This window comes from Entelurus aequoreus, linkage group LG01 (assembly GCF_033978785.1).
Source record: "Entelurus aequoreus isolate RoL-2023_Sb linkage group LG01, RoL_Eaeq_v1.1, whole genome shotgun sequence".
NCBI lineage: Eukaryota > Metazoa > Chordata > Actinopteri > Syngnathiformes > Syngnathidae > Entelurus > Entelurus aequoreus.
In genome coordinates this window covers 47,204,392-47,225,019 of record NC_084731.1, presented here as the reverse complement: position 1 = coordinate 47,225,019, position 20,628 = coordinate 47,204,392, and the positions used below count along the sequence as shown (strand labels likewise).

At 44.9% G+C, this 20,628-nt stretch overlaps 1 protein-coding gene across 2 annotated transcripts in view; it reads left to right on the top strand.

The window, feature by feature from the left end:
* LOC133653760 (von Willebrand factor A domain-containing protein 1-like) overlaps positions 1 to 4,916 on the top strand; it is a 30,021-nt gene extending 25,105 nt beyond the window's left edge. The window contains exons 4-5 of one of the 2 annotated variants that reach the window (XM_062053427.1): positions 3,860 to 4,135; positions 4,212 to 4,916. In XM_062053427.1, the coding sequence (XP_061909411.1) occupies positions 3,860 to 4,135; positions 4,212 to 4,483 (548 nt within the window). In that variant the 3' untranslated portion in view covers positions 4,484 to 4,916. Of the gene's footprint in view, positions 1 to 3,859; positions 4,136 to 4,208 lie in introns of both variants that reach the window. The other variant, XM_062053417.1, reaches the window with a different exon arrangement.
* Positions 4,917 to 20,628: the final 15,712 nt, after the last annotated feature.

Genomic DNA, 20,628 nt, shown 5'->3' with positions numbered 1-20,628 from the left:
CGAAGTCAAAAGCAAACCTTTTAGCTCCGGCGTTGGTATACCTTTAATTATTACCTCCTGCTTCGATTGAAAGTCCAGTTTAGAAAACTGTTTTATTTTACATATGTAATCCTCCATGTTTTTAATAAAAGTCCAGGCTAGAGGAAATAAACAATCGCTTGCAAACTTTTTTTTTTTTTTTTTTTTCTTCTGCGGCCGAGGAATGATCCCTGGGATCACTACCGCCACCAGGAGGCCGGATTACTGCGAGCCTCAACCAGTACGTCTTTTGCAGCAGATTTATGAATGCTCAGCACAAGAAATACGTTACACACATACAGTTATTGACAAAATACACTGTACATTATATACCTCAGCTAACTAAACTATGCCATAGTTTAGTTAGCTGATATAATTCATATAGCAATACAGTCTCACTGCACAGCAGGTCAGCAGTTAGCCGAGTCATTGTGCACAATCCATGTTGAGGCACAAACCAGTGACGTGCCTCATCTGGCTGCTGATCACCGCACCGTCTCTTCTCAGTATTTGAACGGCAAATGTGAAAATAAAAATAAAAATAATCTAAAACTGGTGAAGTTAAATGGAAAATAACTTTAGTATAATCACTGGATACATATAACAATTTAATTATTATTTTTTTCTTTTTACATTTTTTTTCTTTCCATGACCCCCCTCCCCTGCCTCTAGTGACGGCATGCCACTGGTTTGGAGGTTGCCAGGAGAACGGTACATTTCGGACTGCATTGTGTCATGTCTGTGTTGATCATGTTTTTGTTTGGCCATGTGCTGTTTGTGTTTTGGACACTTTCTTAGTTCCTGGTTGTTCACTCCCTTGTTTTGTTTCCATAGCAACCCATTAGTTTTCACCTGTCATGTCACGCACCTGTTTCACGTTTTGAGTCAAGCACCTGTTGTTAATCATGTCTGTGTTATTTAAGCTTTTCATTTTCTGTTGGTCAGCCTGGCGACATCACATTTATGCTCTGCACACGTTATCATCACTTTGCTTCATGTCATGTTCACAGTTCCATGCCAAGTAAGTTTTTGTTTCTTGTTCATAGTTTTCCTCCTTTGTGCGCGCTTTTTGTTTTCATAGCCAAATTGTTTTACCTCCGCTGTGAGCGCCTTTTGTTTATACCTTTTTGAGCTTTTTGAGTTTAAATATTAAACATGTACTCACACTCACGTCTTGCCCACGCCAATTTTCCGTTGCCTTCCGGAAAAACAAACCCCAAGGACCAAGTCTTGACAGTATGTCGCCAGCTTAACAGTTTTTCCGCACGAAAGTTGGAAGTTTGGACGAGGCAGCGTGGGAGGTCCTCCACGCCATGGAGGAGGAAACGCTGCACTACTCCTCCTTGGAGCGCAGAGACTCCATTTTGTCCCAGGACAGCGCTGCGTCACCGCAGTCCCGGAAGCGCCGCTCCAGACTGAGGACGTCAGGGAAGGCGAGCGGACAGCACGCGGCAAGCTCCTCCCCCTTCGGGCGGAAATAGGCCGCAGCCTACCCGGCTTTCCCAGGATGACATCACAGCTCAAGATTTTTTTTCTCTGAACTCTTTTTTTTGTCAGCCGCCCCCAAGAGACTTCAAGACCAAGATCCAACATTATCAAGACATGTTTTTGAAAATTAGATCCTGTCAATCCAAGCCACCCAAGTTCCATGCCCCGCCCCCCAGGACTCAAGCCACGCCCAAGTCACACAAAAAATGTTCACCCACAAAAGCCCAGGTAGAAAAAATACTTTTTGGACAATTTAAAGGGGAGGATTCTGCCCCCCACCTGACCACCCTCCACCCACACAAAGAAACGGTTCCAGACCGCGGGGAGCGTGTCTGGTATCCGCTCCTTGAGTGGGGGGCTAGGGCTGGGAACTTTTCAGGTGGGGTGGCTCAGCATCACCATGCCAAGCCACAGCCTCCAGCACGGCCGCCACCACCAGTCTTTCGACCTGCCAAGCCACAGCCTCCAGCACAGCCACCACCACCGGTTTTTCGGCCTGCCAGGCCGCAACCCCCAGCTAGGCCACCTCCACCAGCACCAAGTCCAAGGCTAGTAGCAGCTCCACGCCGCCAAGCGCCGCCCGTAGCAGCTCCACGCAGCCAGGCACCGCCAAGCCAAGACCAAGCACCGCCAAGCCAAGATCAAGCACCGCCAAGCCAAGACCAAGCACCGCCATGCCAAGACCAAGCACCGCCATGCCAAGACCAAGCACCGCCATGCCAAGACCCGCCATGCCAAGACCCGCCACGCCAAGCTTCGCCGCTCGACGCGCCATACCAAGCTTCGCCCCTCGACGCGCCACGCCAAGCTTCGCCGCCTGCTTCGTCTGCTGCACCCGCACCTGCGTCATCTGCTGCTTCCACGCCTGCCACGACTACGACGCGCCTGCCTTCTCGTCGGCCACGGATATGGCCGCTACCTGGTCGTCCGCCACGCCAAGTGCGCCCACCTCCTCGTCGGCCACGGATGTGGCCCTTCCCGGGTCGCCCACCTCGCCTGCTGCAGCGGCGTTCCACTCGCCGCCGCCACATGACTATGCCTCGGTGGATTCGGGGCCACTTGGTCTGGCGACCCACCGCCATGTCCCCCTCCCGCCCTCCCATGACTCTTGTTAATTTTTTTGTTTTTGGACATCTGGGATCTGTCCGTAAGGGGGGGGTTCTGTCATGTCTGTGTTGATCATGTTTTTGTTTGGCCATGTGCTGTTTGTTTTTTGGACACTTTCTTAGTTCCTGGTTGTTCACTCCCTTGGTTTGTTTCCATAGCAACCCATTAGTTTTCACCTGTCATGTCACGCACCTGTTTCACGTTTTGAGTCACGCACCTGTTGTTAATCATGTCTGTGTTATTTAAGCTTTTCATTTTCTGTTGGTCAGCCTGGCGACATCACATTTATGCTCTGCACACGTTATCATCACTTTGCTTCATGTCATGTTCACAGTTCCATGCCAAGTAAGTTTTTGTTTCTTGTTCATAGTTTTCCGCCTTTGTGCGCGCCTTTTGTTTTCATAGCCAAGTTGTTTTACCTCCGCTGTGAGCGCCTTTTGTTTATACCTTTTTGAGCTTTTTGAGTTTAAATATTAAACATGTACTCACACTCACGTCTTGCCCACGCCAATTTTCCGTTGCCTTCCGGAAAAACAAACCCCAAGGACCAAGTCTTGACACATTGTGCCGAGTGTGAAATTTGGTGGAGGAGAAATTATGGTGTGGGGTTGTTTTTCAGGGGTTGGGCTTGGCCCATTAGTTCCAGTGAAAGGAACTTTGAATGCTCAAGTATACCAAAACATTTTGGACAATTCCATGCTCCCAACCTTGTGGGAACAGTTTGGAGCGGGCCCCTTCCTCTTCCAACATGACTGTGCACCAGTGCACAAAGCAAGGTCCATAAAGACATGGATGACAGAGTCTGGTGTGAATTAACTTGACTGGCCTGCACAGAGTCCTGACCTGAACCCGATAGAACACCTTTGGGATTGAATTAGAACTGAGACTGAGAGCCAGGCCTTCTCGACCAACATCAGTGTGTGACTTCACCAATGTTCTTTTGGAATAATGGTTGAAAATTCCTATAAACACACTCCGCAACCTTGTGGACAGCCTTCCCAGAAGAGTTGAAGCTGTAATAGCTGCAAAAGGTGGACCGACATCATATTGAACCCTATGGGTTAGGAATGGGATGGCACTTCAAGTTCATATGTGAGTCAAGGCAGGTGGCCAAATACTTTTGGCAATATAGTGTAAGATGTTTTACTTTTTTCAAAGGGGGAAAAAAACGGTACTTTGATATCTGCCAGCATTCGCAGTGTTTTTTTGGTTTTATTTTCACTTTCTTTCGTCTCTCACACACCAGATGTTTTAAGCCCAGCCGTGGTCTCGGTGTCAGACTCAGGACCCCATCAGACCAGAGTCAGCTGGGCTCCCCTGCAGCCAGCTCGAGTCCAGAGGTACACGGTGGAGTACGGAGCCATTCCAAGCGGAGCCGTGAAAAAGGTGATGGTACGAAGCCATCAGAACTCGACCACGCTCATGGGCCTGCAGGCAGGGACTCAGTACTTGGTCACAGTCAGCGCTCTGTACAAGGACGGCAAACAAAGAGCCATGTCCGTGAAAGCATGCACTGAAGAACGTGCGTAATGTCGTCACCACTATTACAGTTTCAGCACTGTACAGTTTTTGGAATGACGTCTGTCCTCCGCAAGCAGCAGCAGCGCCCACTGCCGTCGTCGATCTCCAGCTGACGTCAGTGGACAACGAGGAGGTCCAGGTGGAGTGGAAGGCCCATCAACAGGATGTGAAAGGCTACTGGCTTAACTGGGAGAGAGGGGACGCCATCTTGTCCACGTACCTGCCGTCGTCCTCCCAATCCACGCGACTCGCACGCCTGGCGCCCAGCAACCGAGTGTGCGTGTCTCCGGTGTACAGATGGGGTCGAGGAGAGGGTGTATGCTGCACGAGAGACAAGAAAAGAGGTTAACGGAACATAATGGTTCCCTTGTTTTAATTTTAGCGTGTTTGGTTATCAGATTTTTCTGGTAGCCACAAGTCAGGAACAGACAATGCTCTTTGTGCTTAATCAGCAATTTTCATTTACATGACATGTTTGCACAATTCAACATTGAATAGAATAGGCTTTTATTGTCGTTGCACATTAAGAACAACAAAATTGTCCGAAAAGGAGAGCTTATTAGAAGAAGCGGAGGTTATTATTTCCATGTCTCAACTATTATTGACAGTTAATTTGCACTGTGTTTAATTAACATGTTGACACTCACAATAAATAATGTGTTTACGTTTTGACACTAAAAAGTGTAAAAGTTTGTTCTCTTCCCGTGTTTAGGGCAGGGGTGTCTAACTAATTTTAGATCAGAGGCCACATGGAGAAAAATCTACTCCCAACTGGTAAAATCACGGCACGATAACTTAAAAATAAAGACAACTTCAGATTGTTTTCTTTGTTTAAAAATAGAACAAGAACATTCTGAAATTGTACAAATCATAATGTTGTTGGGGTTTTTTTTACACTTACATGTTGCGGTTAATAGTATTCTATCTTTATTTGTCGTTATTTATGTTTTCTGAATATATTATGTGATAATGTTCATCAGTCAACTCATTGGTTTTAATTTTCAATCCATCAAGATAAAATCAAATAACAGTATGTTATTTATGTAGTTTGATCATTTTCCTCGACTGATGTACTAACATCTTGTGGTTTATTTTGTACATATGTAGCATCATCTACAAAGATACAAGGCATTGCTATTGCAACATCCAGTGGACACATTTAGGACAGCTGTGTCTTTCATTCAAAAATGTTTATACTTAGCAAACTCATCCCGCGGGCTGGATAACACCTGTTCGCGGGCCTGATCCGGCCCTCGGGCCGTACGTTTGACACCCTGCTCCATGTTTTAACAAGGAGAGAAAATAATAGATTAAATAATATATTATTATGTATTGTGTTGTATTAGACTTATGCTCAGACAAAGGAAAAGAAAAGAAAAAGTGTTAAAAAAAATTTTATTTTTTTTAAAATATGTTACTTCATGCCAACTCATTGCTCTGGCGTCTGGTTGATTATGACACCATCTAGTGACTACTTTAAGAAATTACACTTAATGACCCTTTTTGTGTCCCTAAACACGACAAGGCTCCAAATATTAGGAACTATCAGAGGTGGGACCAAGTCATTGCTTTGCAAGTCACAAGTAAGTCTCAAGTCTTTGCCCTCAAGTCTCGAGTCAAGTCCCGAGTCAAGACAGGCAAGTCCCGAGTCAAGTCCAAAGTCAAGACTAGAAAGTCTCAAGTCAAGTCCCAAGTCCTGCATTTTGAGTTTCGAGTCCTTTCAAGTCCTTTTAACCACAGACTAATATTTTTACACAGATTGTGTATGCTTTTAAAACGCTGTATTTATTTATTAAAACAAGTGCATTTGAAATTGCAGGGAAAAAAATAGTGCTGACTTTGCAATTCATAATAGCACTATTAACCAGTCATTTTAATAGTTTAAACAATTTTAAACATTTAACTCATTCCTTTACAGAATAAACACATTTGCAAAAACAAACATTAACATACTATTGGTTGTATTTTAGGAAAATAATATAACCACAGAGTTGAGAAGGAGCAAAGATCTTCAATATTTGTATGTGAAAATCACAAAGAAATCTTCCGGGGGAGATGACGCCCCTACAGGGGTTTGGTTTACAAACTTTCAGCCCCACCTAAAACAAAATTCACCAGCCGCCACTGATTATGATGCATTCTCATTTTAGGCAAAATATAAGACAATACTTTCTTAACAGTATAATTGTAACCAGGAATAAGTCTTCAAGTAACAATATTCAAATACTAACATTGTTGGGTAAGACAGCATTTGGTTTTATTCTGAATCCAGTGAAACAGATTGGTGGTTTTAGCTGATATAAAGACTTTCAGGTGTTTATATATGTTTATGTTTAAGTATTTGGCAGACGCTTTTATTCAAAGCGACATACATAAAAAATACATATAAAACAATCACTGTAAACATTATCATTTAAGGGAAGAATGTAATAGAAAATATCAATACAAAGTGTCAAGACAGAATAAACTCTCTGCTGCTGCAGTCTATAGGTCCCTAAGATATATAGATATCTAATGTATTCATACATTGTTTATGTAGGATATACGCATGTATATATAACCTAATCATATTGTTTCTTCAACTTAAAAATAGCTGGCCGTTTTTTTCCCCCTTCTGTGGGATTATATTCCCAGTTTTGATCTCGGACGTCTGGCCATTTATAGCGTATAAGAATATTATACTACTGTTAAGCAAACTATGAATAATAAAAACGCCAAAGCATGTGTCCGTTATCATAGCTACACGTTTGACAAAAAAAGCGCGTGAAAATCAGTGGTATTCAGTGAGGTAAGATGAATTAAATTCGCTGACAGTTCATTGCTCCTGCCAAATGAATTGCACTGAGTGAAGCGGCTCACCACTCCAAGATGGCGGCGCCGCGTCTCGTCTGTGCCAATAGGCAGTAGCGCTCAATGCTGCGTACCCTTATAAGATGTCTATGGTTATAACATTAGCAGTGAGTTTACAGCCTCACTGATTTAACTACACAGCAAATAAAAGTCATGTTACTTAGCCAATAAACGTTATCTTACATTCAAAACGTACCCTTCTTTGTGGAACTTCAAATGTCGAACGAAGTTGGAAGTAGTTGCGTCTCCGTTTGTAATATTCGAACTGCGTGATTTGCATACGCAATTCGTTTTTTGTTGACCAAGTCGTAGTTTTTATACCCGAACGAAACCAACTTTGGCATAATTGTTTCTCACTGCCGCGTTGTTTGACAACTCATGTTAGGTGGTTGTCCTGCAATTTGATTGGATGAGAGCTGTGGGATGAAAACAACGTAGATCTAATTTGATTGGCTATTGTACTGACAGCACACACGCTGACAAGCAGCACACACGCTTATAGACACAGACGTAGAAAATGAAAGATACGGAGCGCTCCCAAATAACTTTTTAAGGTTTGGGTTTTGGGGAAAGTAGCAAGTCATGTCAAGTCAAAAGGCTCAAGTCCAAGTGAAGTCACAAGTCATTGATGTTAAAGTCTAAGTCGAGTTGCAAGTCTCTTTACATTTTGTCAAGTCGAGTCTAAAGTCATCAAATTCACGACTCGAGTCTGACTCGAGTCCAAGTCATGTGACTCGATTCCACACCTCTGGGAACTATTGAAAATATAAGTATTGACTTGAATATGGGATGGGCCTCGTGGCTTGTTTATTTATTTGTCCCACTCGATGCTATTTTGAAATAATCACCTCATGGAAGTAAATACCAACCTCACATTTTATGATATGCAAATAAATGACATGTTGCCACATTGTGAAGTTGTCAGTGTCCAGCTTGTATCACCTTGTGTACACACTAAGTGAGAAACATTTTTCCGCACTAATGCTCATTAGTTCACTTGAGCACTTTGCAAAAATGTGAGTGTGTATCCACTTTAGTAAAATAACACTTGTGTTATTGTTGACATTTAAAAAGTTAATAACAATAATACATTTTAAGTGTCAGCGTTTAACGAGCTCCTTGTTTTTTGCAACTGCTTAAAGTCGGTTTGCTTTTGTCTTTGTGTTACTCTGTTATTTCTATTACCTGCTTACCTTATCTTACCTCATCTTCTCTTACTTTCTCTTATACTTTCTGATACCTTCTCTTTCCTTCTCTTACTTTCTCTGACCTTTTCTTACCTTAATTTACCCTATTTTACCCTTGTTTACCTTCTCTTACTTGCTGTTACCTTCTGTTACCTACTTCTTACCTTATCTTACCTGATGTGTACCTTCTCTTACCTTCCCTCACTTTTTATTACCTTCCCTTCCCTCATTTTATTTTTACCTTATCTTATCTTCTTTTACTTTCTCTTATTTTCAACTACCTTCTCTCACCTTATTTTACCTTAATTTACCTTGTCTTACTTTCACCTTGTCACATACTTCGCACCCTCTGTTACCTACTTATTATCGGCCCTTGTCTACTTTTACTTTGTTACCTTTTGTTACTTTGTCTTACTTTCTGTAAGCTTCTTTTACCTTCTTCTCTTACATTCTCTTGTTTTCTCTTACCTATTTTACCTTCTCTTACTTACTATTTAAATTTATTTTACCTACTTCTTATCCACTTCTTACCTTCTCTTACCTGCTTCTGACTTTCGCTTACCTTGTCTAACCTACTTCTTACCTTTCTTACATATTTCTTAATTTCTCTCACCTACTGCTTACTTTGGCTTACCTTTTCTTACCAATCTCTACTGTTCAGTTCACTTAAATTCACTTCAGTTTATTTCGAACATGTACACCCAGGGTCCCCAAAATCCGGCCCTCAGGAAGTCCCAAGTTTAAAAAAATAAATTGTTTTTTAATCTGTCCTTTCTAATCCCCCGAGTCAAAAAGTTTGGGGACCCCTGATGTATACAATATAATCACAATGTAATGCATCACATATTTCCAGTTGTACAATTACAGCATATCCAAAAAGTAGTAGGAAGAAACAAAGTTTATTTAATCCTACTCCTTTTCATATCAGAGCAGTTTTATCCAATTTCTTTGTTCTCTGTTTGTAACAGAACAGTGAATAAATACATAATAAATAAATATACCATAAGTGAGTGAACAAATGTTAAACACATAAATAATCATTCTCTCTATTTTTAAAAAGGTTCAAGATGTTTATGATAACTGTAATTATTTGTACTTTGTGAACACTTGTAGTTTGAACAGTCTCTTGAACTGAATCATATGAGTGCTTTGTTTTATTTCTTTGCTTAATCCATTCCATAATTTAATTCCACAAACTGATATGCTAAAGGTCTCAAGTGTTGTATGTGCCTACAAATGTTTTAAATTAGATGTTCCTCTAATATTATATTTTTCGGCTTGTTGAGAAGAATTGTTGTACATTTTGGGTAGCAGGTTATAGTTTGCTTTGTACATCATTTTAGCTGTTTGCAAATGCACCAAATCGTTGAATTTCAATATTTTTGATTCAATAAATAAAGGGTTTGTATGTTCTCTATATCCAACATTATGTATTATTCTAATTGATCTTTTTTGTAACACTGTTAGTGAATGAAGAAAGTAATAAAAGATAAGAATGTAGTTGTTTCCCCATATTTCATAGGTGTATTTTTTTCACGTACCTTGCACCAGCCAGAGCTGTGTCAGCCTTTCTTGTAGGTTACTTGTGTGGTCTACAAGTGCCCACTAGTGTTACCTTATCTGAGTTATTGTGTAGAAATATGGGGAAATAACACTAAATTGGCCCTAGTGTGTGAATATGAGTGTGAATGTTGTCTATCTGTGTTGGTCCTGCGATGAGGTGGCAACTTGTTCAGGGTGTACCCCGCCTTGTGTCCTAGTGCAGCTGGGATAAGCTCCAGCACCCCTCGCGACCCCGAAAGGGACAAGCGGTAGAAAATGGATGGATGGAATTACAAAAGTACATTACATTCACTAACTGTGTTACGAAAAAGACCAGTTAAAATAATAGATAATATATAGAGAGAGAACAAACAAACCCTTTATTTATTAAATCAAAAATATTGAAATTCAACGATTTGGTGCATCTACAAACAGCTAAAATTATGCACAAAGCAAACTATAACCTTCTGCCTAAGAATCTGCAACAAGTTTTCTCAACAAAAGAGGAGAAATATAAACCTTAGAGAAAAATATAATTTGAAACATTTGTATGTAACACTTAAATCCGTTAGCACATCAGTGTGTGGAATTATTTTAGAATGTATAATAATAATGTATGTATAGTAATAATGTATAAACATAATAATATAACTGCAAAATATATATTCTTTATTAATCAAAGTGTCCAGCACATCGATCTTATGGTATATTTAATCAATACAATTTATAGATTAAATTAAACAAGTAATAAAAGATAAGAATGTAGTTGTTTCCCCATATTTCTACACAATAACTCAGATATGGTAACACTAGTGAGCAGTAGAGAATTTGAAGATATTTTTGGTCCAAATCATATTTTGCTTTATTCATTATTGACATGTTTCTTGCTACTTTGTGTTGTATATTTTTTTATATGAGATTTCCAGTTCATTTTATCATCTATTATTACACCCAAAATACCCTTTCAATGTCTACTCCATCTATTTGTATTTGTGTTTGACTTTCCCTTCTACTGTTACCAAATAGCATTATTTTAGTTTTACTGAGATTCAAAGATAGTCTGTTTTTGTCAAACCATCTTTTTAATTTGTTCATTTCTTCTGTTATTATTTGTATTATCATCTGTATGTTCTCTCCTGAGGAAAACGCTGTTGTATCATCTGCAAATAATACTAATTTTAAGTCCTTTGTAAAGTTACAAATGTGGTTTATATAAAGATTGGACAATTTTGGTCCAAGTATTGATCCCTGATGTACGCCACAAAATATTTTCAGCTCTGTGGAAGTGTGTTCACCTATATTCACGTATTGCTTCCTGTTGGTTAAGTAGCTTCTTACCCAGTTCAAGACCAACCCTCTGATTCCATACCTTTCTAATTTGTTCATTAAGATATTATGATTGATTGTGTCAAATGCTTTTGTTAAATCCATAAACACTGCAGCAGCATATTTTTTACTATCTTTTGCTTTGGTAATCTCTTCCGTTATTTCGATAAATGTCATTAATGTTTAAATGTTTGCTCTGTATCCGTATTGGTTGTCTGCGAGTGTTTCATTTTTATTCATGATTTTTTCCGATCTGTTGAACAGTTTTTCAATAATTTTAGAAAATTGTGGAAGTAGACAAAACAGGTCTGTTGTTTGTAAACTGGTGTTTGTCACCAGTCTTATAAATTGGTACGACTTTTGCTATTTTCATTTTATCTGGGAATGTTCCTGTTAGAAATGATAGGTTGCTGATATTTGTTAAAGGTTCTGAAATCTCTTCAGTAACCTTTTTTATCGTTTCCATATTAGTTCCGTTGAGGTCTTGGATTTACAGTTTTTCACAATATTGTCTTTTGTCACACCTTCGAGGAACATCGATTTGGGATTGCTGTCTATAGTGTCATTCAAGTCCTCAACTGACTCGGGATCTGGAATCTTTTCCTCCAGATTTGCACCAATGTTCACAAAGTACTTATTGAAGCTTTCAACTACTTTATTCATATTGTAATTTTTTACATTTCCATCTGAGAAGTATTTAGGATCATTCTTCTTAGCACCATTTAAATAACGCTATTCAGGACGCTCCATGTTGCTCTCATATTGTTTTTGTTCCGGTCCAATAATTGACTGTAATATTATTTCCTACATGTTCGTAGTATGCTAGTTAGCTTGTTTTTATATGTTTTGTACTTGTTTTCTGCCTCTGTAGATCTTTGTGTTATAAATGTTCTATATAATGTATTCTTCTTGTTGCGATCATTTTTCAGTCCTTTTGTCATTCATGGTTGATTGTTTTTCTTTTGCTTCTTACTAAGTTGTTTCAATGAACAGTGTCATAAAGCATCGTAAAATGATTTAAAAAATTACCATATGCATCATCCACATCATTTTGACATAGACATTGTCCCAATTTTGATCTCTCATATCATTTTTGAAAGCTGTCTTACTTACTATCCGTCATATATTATAAAAAAACTGGCAGATGATCACTGATGTCGGATATTAGCAGACCACTTGTGGAATTATTATCGTAATCATTAGTAAAAATATTATCAATAAGTGTGGCGCTGTGTTTTGAGATTCTGCTTGGCCTTGTGATTTTAGGATATAAACTCAGACTATACATTGTGTCAATAAAGTCATCCATGGACTTTTGTTTGTTACGGCTCAAGAGATCAATGTTGAAGTCTTCACATAAGAAAGTTATTTTTGACTGATTTCAGTAAAAGTTGCCCTAATATAGTTCTCAAACTGGAATAAAGTATCAATGTTTGATTTAGGTGATACAACTGATCAGTACGTTTTTGCTTTTTTCATGACATATTTCAATGGTTATACATTCTAAGATATTATCAATAGCTAGTGACATATTTTTTTACCACTTTGTAGTTTCAGTTCTTCATCACTCCCCCTCCGTTCTTGTTGGTTCTGTTTATATAATTTAGTTCATATCCTTCCAGGTCAAAATCCATTCCTTTTTTAGCATCCATCCATGTTTCTGAGATAGCGATAACTTTGAAGGGTTTGTTGAAATGTTCCAAAAAAATGCTTCACATTGTTGTAGTTTGCATACAAACTTCTGATGTTTAAAAGAATAATCAACAGTTTATTGTTGATTTTAATGTTTCCATTATATTGTTTGTCTGTATAATAATAACATTTATTCCTGGAATGAAAGAAAAAAATAGTATCTGGATCTACAAACCCCGTTTCCATATGAGTTGGGAAATTGTGTTAGATGTAAATATAAACGGAATACAATGATTTGCAAATCATTTTCAACCCATATTTAGTTGAATATGCTACAAAGACAACATATTTGATGTTCAAACTGATAAACTTTTTTTTTTGTGCAAATAATCATTAACTTTAGAATTTGATGCCAGCAACACTGTTATGGTTTGCAGAGGGGAGGTGACGGCAATCAGACACTAGAGGGCGATGTAGCTCTAAAGATTTATTATATATATTAACTATATGTATAACAATCAAACAATAGAATATAAACTAAGGAAATGGAGTGTGAACTAAAATCCAAGAGTGTGTATGGTGTAAGGCTATGTGTAGAATTTAACTGAAGTGTGTGTTACCAAGTGTTGAACGAGAGCGAAGGAACATGGAAGTCCATGGAACAGGCAGGGGATCCGGGGGAGAGAGAAGCGTCAGAGTCAGAGTCCATGCGAGGTGGTCGAGATCCGGGAAGGCAAGACACTGCGGACACACGGGAGAAGACAGGGGATCAAGGCACGGAGAGGAAACAAGGAGAGAACATAAAGCTAGTCGCTTACTGTACGCCATATGAGAAACTAAGTTCCTGCGCCGATCCTTGGGTCCACTGGTCCTTTATTGAGCTTGCCCTTGTAGTAGAATTTCTGACCTTTGAACTATATTTCATGTCTGTCAAGAATGTACGCTCATTTCATTTCTCTTCTATTCTGGCCAAAGTTTAATATGAAGTCGTGCCAACCTGTCTACAAGATGTTTTGATTGTGGGATTGGGATTCGAGTTTGTTATGGAACAGACAGGTCAAAACAACAAGACCGTGACGCATGAGGAAAACAGATTGACGCACGAAGAAACAGATAAAAATGGCCAGGAGACCAGGACTCGAGAGAGATTGCTTTTTTGTGTGTCCTCCGGAGGACGTCTGTTTGTTTGCAGGGACAAAACAATCCAACTTATGCACTTTTGACTATGAGTAAATAAACTTTCTGTACTAAATTCACTTTTGTTGCTGTTTAAGCGCCAGACAATCCACTACACCCTCATCAGACCCAGGTGTGCGGATTGTCTGATTGTCTGCAGGCTTGAAGCTGCGTGGGCGTGCTGCTCTCACCGCGAGCAGGGGCGTGTCCGAGCGCGCTGTCAGCGGAGCCTCCAAGTGTTCCCGCAGAGGAGGGAGAAGCAGACTGCGCGTGCACCGTAACAGTATCCCCCCCCCTATGGACAGATTCCAGATGTCCTGGAAGTCGAACCCCCGAAAAAACAGGAACAAAAGTCAAGGGAGAGCGCAGGGGCGAACTGGTGGTGGGTCGCCGGCCCAAGTGTCCCCAAATCCACCGGGGACGAGTCTGGTTCAACCTGAGTCTGAAGCTAGAACGGATACCAGTGCTATGGAAAACATCCTGCATATTGCCGGTGCCCAAGAAGCCCATCCCATCGGGCTCAAATGATTTCAGACCTGTTGCCCTGACGTTCCAGGTCATGAAGGTCCTCGAGAGACTTGTGCTGGATCAGCTGAGACCACTGGTGGCACCTACCCTGGATCTTCTACAGTTTGCATATCAGCCCCATGTAGGAGTGGACGATGCTGTTATCTACCTGCTGCATCATGCTCATTCTCACCTGGATGGTGGGAGGGGCACTGTGAGGATCATGTTTTTTGATTTCTCCAGTGCCTTTAACACCATTCAGCCAATTCTGATGAGTGACAAGTTGCTCAGGGTGGGTGTCAGTTCATCCATTGTCTCCTGGATCACTGATTACTTGTCTGACAGGCCCCAGTTTGTGCGACTGGGGAGCTCCCTGTCGGATACTGTGGTCAGTGGTGTAGGTGCTCCACAGGGGACCGTCCTGTCTACTTTCCTGTTCACCCTGTAAACCTCAGACTTCCAGTATAGTTCCAGGTCCTGCCACCTGCAGAAATACTCTGACGACTCTGCTGTGGTCGGGTGTATCAGAGAGGGACGGGAATTGGAGTACAGGACACTGATCGCTGACTTTGTGGAGTGGTCTCAGGCGAACCATCTGGTCCTTAATGTGGACAAGACCAAGGAGCTGGTCATCGACTTCAGGAAGAGAGTGACCCCGGTGGAGCCCATCAAGATCCAGGGCCGGGAGGTGGCAGTAGTGGAGCAGTACAAGTACCTGGGAGTCCACTTAAACAGCAGACTGGACTGGAAGGACAACTGCAAAGCTGTTTACAAGAAGGGCATGAGCAGACTCTTTTTCCTGAGGAAGCTTAGGTCCTTTAATGTGTGCAGCAAGCTGTTGGAGATCTTTTATCAGTCTGTTGTGGCTAGTGCACTGTACTTTGCAGTGGTTGGTTGGGGGAGCAGCACCAGCAAAAGGGACTCAAACCGGATTGATAAACTGATCCGGAAAGCCGGCCAAACTATTGGCAAGCAGTTGGAGGCGTTTGTGTCAGTGAGGTACAGGAGGACACTGGACAAACTGCTCGCCATCATGGACAATCCTGCCCACCCACTCCACCTGACAATTAGGGGACAGCAGAGCTCATACTCCAACAGGCTCCTTCAGCTTCCTTCCCGCACTGTGCGATTTAAGAACTCCTTCATTCCATACTCCATCCAGCTGTATAATCACTCGCCATACAGCAATAGATGACATCTGCCAATTACCTGACACCTGACATGTTAGCTACTTTTCTTTGTTTATAATGTTTATAATGTCTATTTTCTATTTCCTGCTGGATCTACTCTCTATTTTTGATGCTGCTGTCATATATACTGTATATACTGTAATATTGTACATGGTCATTGGTATACAGTATATTGTTGTGCTCGTAGCGTGAAAGATACGTGAAGTTGACACACAAAACGTGTGCGTCGTTTATTTATCAAAGCACAAACAAGAATGAACGCTTTTATCACAAACACTCAAATATCGCGGGAACAACAAACCCCCACCTTTGTGAGAATCTACTGACGGCCACTTAAAGGGGCCGCGCCGAATTACTCGCTCTTAACTGCACACAAAGAACAACATTTTCATGTACACAATAGAACGGTAGGGTGCATGATGATGACAAAGTCAAATAACAGGTGTGGTGAATTATGTCCTTAAATAAACCGCTACACACGTCCCCCCAGAATTCGCCATCACAAAAGGAAAACAAACTGTCAATGGACAGGGGCACGGACGGGCCGACCAGACCGGGTGCGCCGGACTGTTACAAACGCCGGGGAGTCAGTAGGGGGAACCGGAAGGGTACCTGTACTGTCTAAGGTCCCGGGGGCCTGCGTAGAAGGATGCACAACATTATCATGGGGCCTAGGTAGAGCGGGCGGACGACCCTGGCGCGGGGGTACGGCCGTGGTAACCGGCTGACTAAGATCCAAGTGGGCCGCTTTCAGCCGGTCCACTGTGATCTTTTCAGACCGACCCCCGATGTCCAACAGAAAATGCTTATCTCCGCTCTCTAGGACGCAAAATGGCCCATCGTAAGGAGGCTGCAGGGGACCGCGGTGGGCGTCGTGGCGGACAAAAACAAACGCTGCTCCCCTCAAGGAAACGGGAACATAAGACGGCGTAAGGCCGTGTTGAGAAGTGAGGATGGGGGTAAAACTCTTGGCAGCATCGAGGAGAGCAGCTCGCTGCTTACCGGCAGACCAAGGTGCCGTCGTGCTAGGAATAAAATCACCTGGCACCCGCAGGGGCTGGCCATACACCAACTCTGCCGAGGAAGATTGGCCCTAAGCGCTGCCTTCATAGACCTGTGAAATCGCTCACACATACCATTGGCCTGCGGGTGATACGCCGTCGTGTGGTGGAGTTTCACTCCCAAGCTCTCGGCCACAGCGGCCCAGAGCTCAGAAGTGAACTGAGTGCCCCGGTCGGATGATATGTCAGATGGGGTACCGAAACGGGCAACCCACGTACCAATGAACGCGCGCGCCACCTACGCGGATGTGGCGGACGTCAGAGGTACTGCCTCCGGCCAGCGGGTGGTCCTGTCGACTATCGTGAGGAGGTATGTGCAGCCGCGTGAGGATGGGAGAGGCCCGACCAGGTCCACATTGACATGGTCAAAACGGCGCTCCGGAACCGTAAACGGTGCCAGTGGGGCCCGCGTGTGGCAGTGCACCTTTGAGCGCTGGCATGCCACACATGTGGAAGCCCAGTCCCTAACGTCTTTCTTCAGGCCACGCCAGACAAATTTTGCAGCAACCAGCCGCTGGGAAGGTTTCCTCCCAGGGTGGGAAAGGCCGTGGATGGAGTCGAACACACGCCGCCTCCAAATGGCGGGCACAAGGGGCCGTGGCCGACCGGTAGCGACGTCACAAAGGAGCGTAACCCCTGTGTCCTCAAATGGGACCTCAGACAACCGTAACCCTGTGGCTGCAGCCTTCAGAGCTTGGATGTCCGGGTCGTCGGCCTGGTCAACTGCCATTTGTGCAAAATCGAGCCCCACATGGACAGCGTTCGCAACGGCTTGGGAAAGGCAATCAGCAACGACATTGCTCTTACCAGCAAGGTGCTGGATGTCCGTCGTGAACTCTGAGACGTAGGAGAGGTGCCTCTGTTGCCGAGCCGACCACGGTTCGGCCATCTTGGCCATCGTGAAAGTGAGGGGTTTGTGGTCCACAAAAGCTGTGAAAGGCCAGCCTTCAAGCAACGAACGGAAATGGCGTATGGCCAGATAGAGGCCAAGGAGCTCACGGTCAAATGTGCTATATTTCCGCTCGCAGGGGCGCAACTGCCTGCTAAAGAAAGCCAAAGGTTGCCAAGTGCCACCCGCCCACTGCTCATGCACTGCACCTACAGCATAATCTGACGCGTCCGTAGTGATTGCAATAGGAGCATCGGGTAATGGGTGTGCCAGCAGGGTAGCGTTAGCGAGAGCAGACTTGACCCCCAAAAAAGCACTGTGCCGCGCGTCAGACCAGTCTACCATGTGCTTGGGAGCAGCTCCTTTAAGAGCATCGTACAGCGGCCGCATGAGGTCAGCTGCCCGGGGAATGAAACGATGGTAAAAATTCACCATGCCAAGGAACTCCTGAAGAGCCTTAACCGTGAGTGGGCGGGGGAAGTTTGCGACGGCAGCAACCTTCGCTGGGAGGGGAACTGCCCCGCACTCTGTGACACGATGTCCGAGGAATGTTATGAACCGCTGCCCGGATCATAGTTTTACGTTTTCAAGTCACATGTGTTTTCAGCACCTTGTTTTGTTTCTGTTGCCATGACGGCAGATTTTGCTCACCTGCCTCTGGTTAGCGTTTGGGACGCGCACCTGTTGCCCGAGCGCTAATCAGAGGGCTATTTAGTCTTCGCCCGGGCAGCACTCTGCCTGGCTTCCTAATTTGCTTTCACGCAACAGCTAACGACCACTTTGTTTCCTGCTAGCTCTCATGCTATATTATTTTGCTTGCTAGCTCCCACGCTAGTCGTTTTTGTTTTTTCCTGTCTGAGTTAGTTCCTGAATAAATCATTTTTCCTACCTGCAAGCTGTGTCCGAGCCCGTCTGCATCCTTGGGAGAACACCTCGCACCACGATGCGACCCGGTCGTTACAGTAGGAAGCCAGCAAGAAGAAGTTCTCTCGCAGCGAGCATGTCGGAGGAGATGGACGAAGGTGCGTGGATGGTGTTGCGAGCGATGGAGGCGGAGACTCTCCGCTATTCCCCTTCGGAGCGCCAGGACCTGATATGGGGTCCTAACGGAAGGTTGGTCCCAATCCACTCCGTTTGGCCCGAGGACATCGCCACACCCCCGCACCACCGGACGCGTCAGCGAAGACGGAAGCCGCCAAAGAGGTCTTCACTTCGCTGCCAAGACGCGCCACTCCCACAGACTCCTCCACCATCACACAGCAAGCTACATTCAGCCCAAGATTCCCCTCTTCAAAGGTCTGTTAATCCCATCAACTACCTTACCGAAGACTGTTATGACTGGCCTGTCAATCACTGGGACTGCAGCTATGACGTCATTCCGTCGGCACCCCCTGATGACACGCCGCTTGATGACGTTGTCCCGTCCATTTTGGATGACGTCATAGACAAAGACATTTTTAGACATTATGTCAATTCTTCCTGCCAGCCATTTTCAAGTGACTTTAATTCTGCAATAAAACATTATCAGGACATTTTTGTGAAATGTAATTCTAGTCAGTCCCAGTCACCTGACTTTCTAGCTCCACCCCCAGTGACTATTGCTCCGCCCACTGCACATATTTTTTCCCCTGTGCTCCCACCCAGTCTCAAGTGGGGGGTGACAATAGACATTTTGGACAATTTAGAGGAGAGGATTCTGCCCTCCCCCTGACCTCCCTCCACCCACCCTTGAAGACGGTTCCAATCCGCAAGGAGCGCGTCTGGGATCCGCTTTTTGAGGGGGGGGCTAGTACTGGGAGCTGTGCGAGTGGAGTGGCACAACGGCGTGCTAAGCCGCAACCTCCTGCTCGGCCACCGCCACCTGCCCTTCGGCGGGCTAAGCCACAACCTCCTGCCCGGCCGCCACCACCAGTTTTTCGGCCTGCTAAGCCGCAACCGCCAGCTAGGCCACCTGCACCTAAGCTAGCGCCAAGGCTAAGGCTAGCACCAGCTCCACCACAGGTTCCAGTACCTGCACCTCGGCTGGTTCCCACACCAGTACCTGCACCTCGGCTGGTTCCCACACCAGTACCTGCACCTCGGCTTGTTCCCACACCAGTACCTGCACCTCGGCTGGTTCCCACACCAGTACCTGCTCCACGGCTGGTTCCCGCACCAGTACCTGCACCACGACTGGTTCTCGCACCAGTACCTGCACCACGACTGGTTCTCGCACCAGTACCTGCACCACGACTGGTTCTCGCACCAGTACCTGCACCACGACTGGTTCTCGCACCAGTACCTGCACCACGACTGGTTCTCGCACCAGTACCTGCACCACGGCTGGTTCTCGCACCAGCACCTGTACCACGACTGGTTCTCGCACCAGCACCGGCTGCCACGACAGCGACTCCGGCTGCCACGACAGCGACTCCGGCTGCCACGACAGCGACTCCGGCTGCCACGACAGCGACTCCGGCTGCCACGACAGCGACTCTGGCTGCCACGACAGCGACTCCTGCTGCCACGACAGCGACTCCGGCTGGCACAACAGCGACTCCGGCTGGCACGACAGCGACTCCGGCTGCCACGACAGCGACTCCGGCTGCCACGACAGCGACTCCGGCTGCCACGACAGCGACTCCGGCTGCCACGACAGCGACTCCGGCTGCCACGACAGCGACTCCGGCTGCCACGACAGCGACTCCGGCTGCCACGACAGCGACTCCTGCTGCCACGACAGCGACTCCTGCTGCCACGACAGCGACTCCTGCTGCCACGACAGCGACTCCGGCTGCCACGACAGCGACTCCGGCTGCCACGACAGCGACTCCGGCTGCCACGACAGCGGCTCCTGCTGCCACGACAGCGACTCCTGCTGCCACGACAGCGACTCCTGCTGCCACGACAGCGACTCCGGCTGCCACGACAGCGACTCCGGCTGCCACGACAGCGACTCCGGCTGCCACGACGGCGACTCCGGCTGCCACGACAGCGACTCCTGCTGCCACGACAGCGACTCCGGCTGGCACAACAGCGACTCCGGCTGGCACGACAGCGACTCCGGCTGCCACGACAGCGACTCCGGCTGCCACGACAGCGACTCCGGCTGCCACGACAGCGACTCCGGCTGCCACGACAGCGACTCCGGCTGC